The sequence below is a fragment of the Vanellus vanellus genome, assembly GCF_965231255.1.
Source record: "Vanellus vanellus genome assembly, chromosome: 26".
Lineage (NCBI taxonomy): Eukaryota > Metazoa > Chordata > Aves > Charadriiformes > Charadriidae > Vanellus > Vanellus vanellus.
In genome coordinates this window covers 6,026,531-6,033,563 of record NC_138931.1, presented here as the reverse complement: position 1 = coordinate 6,033,563, position 7,033 = coordinate 6,026,531, and the positions used below count along the sequence as shown (strand labels likewise).

The 7,033-nt window shown below is 68.5% G+C and overlaps 2 protein-coding genes across 2 annotated transcripts; both read left to right on the top strand.

Moving 5' to 3' along the window:
• Positions 1-57: 57 nt before the first annotated feature.
• Positions 58-1,812, top strand: COX5B (cytochrome c oxidase subunit 5B). Its single transcript, XM_082495706.1, has 4 exons — positions 58-198; positions 333-406; positions 793-892; positions 1,543-1,812. The coding sequence occupies exons 1-4, from the start codon at positions 105-107 to the stop codon at positions 1,653-1,655; spliced, it is 381 nt and encodes a 126-aa protein (XP_082351832.1). The 5' UTR covers positions 58-104; the 3' UTR covers positions 1,656-1,812.
• A 3,348-nt stretch (positions 1,813-5,160) lies between these two features.
• Positions 5,161-6,689, top strand: LOC309681910 (transcriptional regulator protein Pur-beta-like; the record flags this gene model as incomplete). Its single annotated transcript, XM_082495880.1, has 1 exon — positions 5,161-6,689. One exon carries the CDS (start codon positions 5,161-5,163, stop codon positions 6,229-6,231), a length of 1,071 nt encoding a protein of 356 aa, XP_082352006.1. The 3' UTR covers positions 6,232-6,689.
• Positions 6,690-7,033: the final 344 nt, after the last annotated feature.

The following is a 7,033-nucleotide window of genomic DNA, read 5'->3' as shown; positions in this document are numbered from 1 at the left end:
CGGGAGAGGGCGTGGCTCAACCGCAGGCCCCGCCCCTTCACTTCCGCTTCCGCTCCCGCCCCCGGAAGCGCTGCCGCCCGCCGCCGCCAGCCCCAGCCGCCGCCATGGCCTCAAGGTTACTGCGGGTCAGCGCGGCCCTGCGGCTGCTGCCCGCCGTCTCCGCCCGCGCCGCGCCCGCCCGCCACCTCGCCGTCCCCGGTGAGCCCTGAGGGGGTGGGGGGAGCGGGGTGGCGGAGGGAGGGAGGGGGAAGCGGCGGTACGGGGTGGAGGGGGGGGGGGAGGGATGGACGGACAAGGCCGCGGCCTCCCGGTGTAACGGCGGTGCCCCGCAGGCGGCCTGGCCAGCGATGAGGAGCAGGCGACGGGGCTGGAGCGGAAGGTGATGGAGGCCATGAACAAGGGCCTGGTGAGTGCGGGGGGGGGGGGGGGCGAAAGGGGGCGGGGCCTGAGGAGGGGGAGGGGCTTATTGGGGGTGTTCAGGGGATTTGGGGGGGGTCAGGGACAGGATGTCCTTGGGGGGGGGGGGGGGGGCAGAGGATGAGGGGGGGGAGGGGATGGGGATGGGGGGGGCAGAGCATGAGGGGGGGGAGGGGATGGGGATGGGGGGGGAGGGGATGGGGGGGGCAGGGGATGGGGGGGCAGAGGATGAGGGGGGGGAGGGGATGGGGATGGGGGGGCAGGGGAGGGGGGGGGGAGGGGATGGGGATGGGGGGGGCAGAGGATGAGGGGGGGGGGGGATGAGGAGAGGGGGCAGGGGGTACTGCTCACCCCCCCGCCCCCCCCCCCCCCCAGGACCCCTACAGCATGTTCCGGCCCAAGCGCTACGCGGGGACCAAGGAGGACCCCAACCTCGTCCCCTCCATCACCAACAAGCGCATCGTGGGCTGCGTCTGTAAGTGTCATCGTGTGTCCCACTGCACCCACGTCTTGTTCGCGTCCCCCCCATTACCCCCCCCCATGTCCGTGTGTCCTTCCGTGTCCATCCATCCCGTGTCTGTGTACTGGTGCGTGTGTGTGTGTGTGTCCCTGGGTCCGTGTGTCTCGTATGTGTGTCCTGTCCCCCCTCCCCTCTGTGTCCCCCCATGTCCCCTGTCCCCCCCCCCCATGTCCATCTGTCCCATGTCCTGTCCCCCCCCGCCCTGGATCCGTTTGTCCCATGTCTGTGTTCCTTCCCCCCCTCCCCTCCATGTCTGTGTGTCCCATGGTCCCCCCCATGTCTGTGTGTCCATGTCCCCTTCCTGTGTCTGTGTGTCCCTCCCCCCCCCCATATCTGTGTGTCCCATGTCCCACCACCGTGTCCGTGTGTCCATCCCCCCCCATGTCTGTGTCCCTTCTCCCCCCCCAACATGTCCACGTGTCCCCCATCCGCGTCCCCTTCCCCTTGTCCGTGTCCCGTCCCATCCCCACATCATCCCCCCCCCGTGTGTGTGTCCCTGTGTCATGCCATTGTCCCCCACCCCCCACTGAGCTCCATGTCCATCTGTCCGTCCCCCCCCCCCCGTGTCCCTCCCTCCGTCCCACCCTCCTCTTCCTCCCCCTCAGGCGAAGAGGACAATAGCTGTGTCGTCTGGTTTTGGCTGCACAAGGGGGAGGCGCAGCGCTGCCCCTCCTGCGGCGCCCACTACAAGCTCATCCCCCACGAGCTGCCCCACTGAGGAACACCCCCCCCCACCCAACGGGACACCCCACAGCACCCACTCGGGGGGGGGGTCGCCGTGGGTCACGCCGACCCCCACCACTCACTGGGCATCGTCTGAGCCGTCCCCACTGTGTGTGTGTGTGTGTCCCCCATAAAGAGTTTGTGTGTGGAGACCCCGACTCTGTCTGCACTTTTGGGGGTGGGGGGGAGCACCCGTGGGTGCTGTGGGGCAGGGGGCATCACCCGTGGGGCTGGGGCAACAGCCATGGGTGCTGTGGGGCAGGGGATAGAGCCTGGGGGGCAGCACCCGTGGGTGCCGTGGGGTGGGGGGCAGCAGCTGTGAGTGCTATGGGGCGTGGGGCAGCACCTATGGGGTGGGGATCAGTACCTGTGAGTGCTATGGGGTGGGGGGCAGCACCCATGGGTGCCATGGGGCTGGGGGCAGCACCCATGAGGTGGGGAAGCACCCGTGGGTGGCTTGGGATGGGGAGCAGCACCCATGAGTGCTGTGGGGTGGGAGACAGCACCTATGGGGCTGGGGGCAGCACCCGTGGGGGGCAGCACCCATGGGTGCCGTGGGGTGGGGGGCAGCACCCGTGGGGGTGAATTCACAGCCCCATCATAAGTGGGGAGGGGACATGGGGGGGTGTCACCCCCCGGGGGGGTGCGTATGACCTTGGAGTGGTTTTTGGGGTGTGGGGGGGGGTGTCCCACCTTCCCCCTCACTCTGCCCTTGGGGGGGGACGCGGCTGTTGGGGACCTCAGTGTCCCCCTGGTTGGGGGGGCTCCAGAAGACCTGCTTGGGGACACCCCTGTCCCCAAAAGAAGCCCCCACCCCCCCCCAAAGGGTGACCCCAAGGAGGGTGACAGCCCCCCCCAAGGTGTCGTTCCCCCCCCCCAAATGGAGGTCGGGGCTGTGCCCCAGCTCTGCACCCTGGAGGGGGGCCCACAGGTGGGCGCTGTCCTCCTGGGTGGCCCCACCACATGGCCAAGGTGGTGTCCACCACGGGGTCAGAAGTCCCCTGAGGTCCATCCCGGTGGCCCATGTCCGCCGCCACCGCCACGTCACCTCCCCACGGTCACCCCCATCCCCCGGCGATGGTCTCCAGCACCCTCCAGGGGTTGGGGTGGGGCTGAGCGGGTGCTGGGTCCCTGGGTGGTTCTTCACAAGGTGGCTCCTGTCCCTCCCGAGCAGCAGTTGGGCCTCAAAACAGGTCCCCATGGTCACACAAACCACTGCCACCAGCCTGTTGTTGACCCATGGCACCTCCTCGGTCCCGTTGATGGGGACAACCGCCTCGGTCCCACCGCCCCACAGTGCTGTGGTGGTTTGTGACGTTCTCCGAGTGGCCCTGGCAGCACCGTTGGGATGGTCAAACCTTCTCCAGACGATGGTGGTGGCTCCAGGGGTTGGGTTGTCCCCATGCGCCATGTAGAGCCCCGTCAACCTGTTCCAAGGCTGTGGGTCCTCCTGCTGCCGGGTGTCCTGCAGGGGACAACGGGGAGAAGGTGCGCGTGCCCGGGCAGCCGCTCCGTCACCGGGCTCAGAGGGTCCTCGGTAGGTCTGTGGAGGCCTCAGGAGGTTCTAGGATGTCTCCAGAGGGTCCCCAGGAGGTCGCTGGAGGCCTCAGAAAGCTCTGGGGAGGTCCATGGCGGCCTCGGGAGGCTCTGGGATGTCCCCAGGAGGTCCCTGGAGGCTTCAGGAGGCTCTGGGAAGTCCCCAGAGGGTCCCCAGGAGGTCTCTGGAGGCATCAGGCCGCTCTAGGATGTCCCCAGAGGGTCCCTGGAGGCCTTAGGAGGCTCTAGGATGGCCCAGGATGGCCCCAGAGGGTCTCCTGGAGGTCCATGGTGGCCTCGGGAGGCTCGGATATCCCCAGGAGGTCCCTGGAGGCTTCAGGAGGTTCTAGGATGTCCCCAGAGGGTCCCCAGGAGACCCCTGGAGGCCTCAGGAGGCTCTGGGGAGACCCCTGGAGGCCTCAGGAGGCTCTAGGACATCCCCAGAGGGTCCCTGGAGGCCTCAGGAGGCTCTAGGATGTCCCAAGGATGTCCCCAGAGGGTTTCCCAGATGTCCATGGTGGCCTCGGGAGGCTCTGGGATGTCCCCAGAGGGTCCCCTGGAGGTCCGTGGTGGCCTCGGGGGGCTCTGGGATGTCCCCAGAGGGTCCCCTGGAGGTCCGTGGTGGCCTTGGGGGGGCTCTGGGATGTCCCCAGAGGGTCCCCAGGGGGTCCCTGGAGGCCTCAGGCCACTCTAGGATGTCCCCAGAAGTTCCCTGGAGGCCTCAGGAGGCTCTAGGATGTCCCAGGATGTCCCCAGAGGGTTTCCCGGATGTCCACGGTGGCCTCAGGAGGCTCTGGGATGTCCCCAGAGGGTCCCCTGGAGGTCCGTGGTGGCCTTGGGGGGGCTCTGGGATGTCCCCAGAGTGTGCCCAGAGGGTCCCCACGGGGTCCCTGGAGGCCTGAGAAGGCTCTGGGGAGGTCCATGGTGGCCTTGGGAGGCTCTGGGATGTCCCCAGAGGGTCTCCAGGAGGTCCCTGGAGGCCTCGGGAGTCTCTGGGATGTCCAAAGAGGGTCCCCAGGAGGTCTCTGGTGGCCTCAGGAGGGCTCTGGGATGTCCCCAGAGGGTCCCCAGGAGGTCTCTGGAGGCTCTAGGATGTCCCAGGATGTCCCCAGAGGGTTTCCTGGATGTCCATGGTGGCCTCGGGAGGCTCTGGGATGTCCCCAGAGGGTCTCCAGGAGGTCCGTGGTGGCCTCGGGAGTCTCTGGGATGTCCAAAGAGGGTCCCCTGGAGGTCCGTGATGGCCTCAGGAGGCTCTGCGATGTCCCCAGAGGGTCCCCAGGAGGTCCCCGGGAGGTCCCCATGAGGCCGCAGGAGATGCGGGAGGGCCCCGGGGGGTCCCAGGAGACCCCGCGCAGCACCCGGAGGCCGCCGGGTACCCCCTAATGGGCCTCTCCTCGCCCACCGCTGACATCATCGCTGATGCCGGGCGGGTCGGCCGTGATGTCATAGGTCTCCAGGCCGGAGTGGGCGGGGCTCTGGGGGTCCCCAAAGGTCCCCCCGGGGGGTCCCCGAGGCTGCCACACCCCCAGTGCAGCCCCTCCCTCCCCCGCCGTTCTCGATGACGCCAGGCAGGCCGGCCATGACGTCATACACCCACCCACCCACCCACCCCCGGCCGGAGGGGGCGGGGCTCTGTGCCTCAATTCCCCCGCCCCAACAGCGCGCGGCCAATGGGAGCTGCCCGCGGCCGTGACTGACAGCCGGGAGCGGAGGGGGGCGGGGCTTATCAGTGGGGCGGTGCTCTCCTGAGCGGTGGGCGTGGCTTCGGCGGCGGTGGGCGTGGCTCCGGCGGCGGCAGAGGGCGCGCGGGGACGCGGCGGGCGGGGAGTGCGTGTGTGTGTGTGTGTTGGGAGGGGGGGGGGGGGGAGTGCGGCGGTGACGTCACCCCTCTGTCGCAGAGGGGCGGGGCGGCGCGGGGCCGCGCGCCGGAAGCGGGGCGGCGCGGGGCGGCGCGGGCGGACAAGATGGCGGACGGGGACAGCGGCAGCGAGCGCGGCGGCGGCGGCAGCGGCAGCGGCGGGTTCGCGACCGGCCGAGGAGGCGGCGGCGGCGGCGGAGGAGGAGGAGGAGGAGGAGGAAGCGGCGGCGGAGGGACCGGGGCCGGGTCCGGCGGGGGGTCCGGCGGCGGCGGCGGGGCCGGCCCGGAGCAGGAGACGCAGGAGCTGGCCTCGAAACGGTTGGACATCCAGAACAAACGGTTCTACCTGGACGTGAAGCAGAACGCCAAGGGCCGGTTCCTCAAGATCGCCGAGGTGGGGGCGGGGGGGTCCAAGAGCCGCCTCACCCTCTCCATGGCGGTGGCGGCCGAGTTCCGCGATTACCTGGGCGACTTCATCGAGCACTACGCCCAACTGGGCCCCTCCAGCCCCGAACAACTCGCCCAGGCCACCGGGCCGCCGGGAGAGGACGGCGCCGGCGCCGGCCCCCGTCGCGCCCTCAAAAGCGAATTCCTGGTGCGGGAGAATCGGAAATACTACCTGGACCTGAAGGAAAATCAACGCGGGCGTTTCCTCCGTATCCGTCAAACCGTCAACCGAGGGCCCGGAGGGGCGGGGGGTTTCCCCGGGGGTCCCCCCGGTTTGCAGAGCGGTCAGACCATCGCGCTGCCCGCCCAGGGGCTCATCGAGTTCCGCGACGCTTTGGCTAAACTCATCGACGATTACGGGGGAGAGGAGGACGAGCTGGGAGGCCCCGGGGGCGGCGGGCCGGGCGGCGGGGGGCTCTACGGGGAGCTGCCGGAGGGCACCTCCATCACCGTGGACTCCAAACGCTTCTTCTTCGACGTGGGGTGTAACAAATACGGCGTCTTCCTGCGGGTGAGCGAGGTGAAGCCGTCCTACCGCAACGCCATCACCGTTCCTTACAAGGCCTGGGCCAAGTTCGGGGGAGCTTTTTGCCGTTACGCCGAGGAGATGCGCGACATCCAGGAACGTCAGCGGGATAAGCTCTACGACCGACGCGCCGGACCACCGGGACCCGGCAGCGGCAGCGGCGCCGGCGACGATTCCGACGGTGACGACGTGGACGACGACTGAGCTCCGAACACCCACCGCCGGCTCTACAACTCCCCCCCCCCCCCCCCATCACCCCCAAATTCTCCCATCTCCCCCCCGGGCCTCCCCCCCCCCCCCCCCCAAAAAAAAAAAATATAAACCCGCCGCCGGAGAGAGGAACCGGCCCGACCATGACACCGACCGCGACACCGTGTCCTCGCACGCACCCGCCGCCGCCGTCCCCCCCCCTCTCCCAAAGGACTCTCTGCCCGTCACGGAGGCGGTGGGGGGGACGGAGAAGCAGGAAGGGGGGGAGCCCCCCCCCCCCCCCGGATCCCCTCTCCCCTCCCAACGCTGCCACGGTGCCCCCCTCCCCGCGCTCCCTCCCGACCGGCACCGAAACCAGCATCGCCGCCCGCAGAGGAGCCGCCGCGGTTTGCCGGGCCGGCGGCCGCGCACCGAAATCCTCAACCGGCGGAAGAGGAGCCGTGCGGGGAAGCGGTGCGGGAAGTGGGGGGGGGGGGCAGAGAGCTCTCGGGAGCAGGGGGGGCCGTCTCTGGACCAACGTCCGTTCTCTCTTCTCTTATATATTTTTCTTTTATTTTCCTTTTATTTTTTTTTTTCCTCTGGTTTTTTTTTTTTCTTTTTTCCCCTCCTCTTTCCAGATTTTTTTTTTTCTGGGGTTTTGTAAATTTTTTTTTTTTTTTTTTTTGGGAGGGGGGGGATACAAACCGCTAAACTCCGCGCGTCCCAACCGGAACCCGCACCCCCCAGCGAGCGCGACGCTGGCGGGTTCCTAAAAAATTAAGGAAGACACTCTCTCTTTTGATGATTTTTTTTTTTT

Bases quoted from the DNA above. Each gene is read 5' to 3' on its own strand.
- COX5B (XM_082495706.1), top strand. From the start codon at position 105: ATGGCCTCAAGGTTACTGCGGGTCAGCGCGGCCCTGCGGCTGCTGCCC. The intron at 199-332 runs GTGAGCCCTGAG...GGTGCCCCGCAG, and splicing joins CCGCCACCTCGCCGTCCCCG to GCGGCCTGGCCAGCGATGAG. The intron at 893-1,542 runs GTAAGTGTCATC...CCTCCCCCTCAG, and splicing joins GCGCATCGTGGGCTGCGTCT to GCGAAGAGGACAATAGCTGT.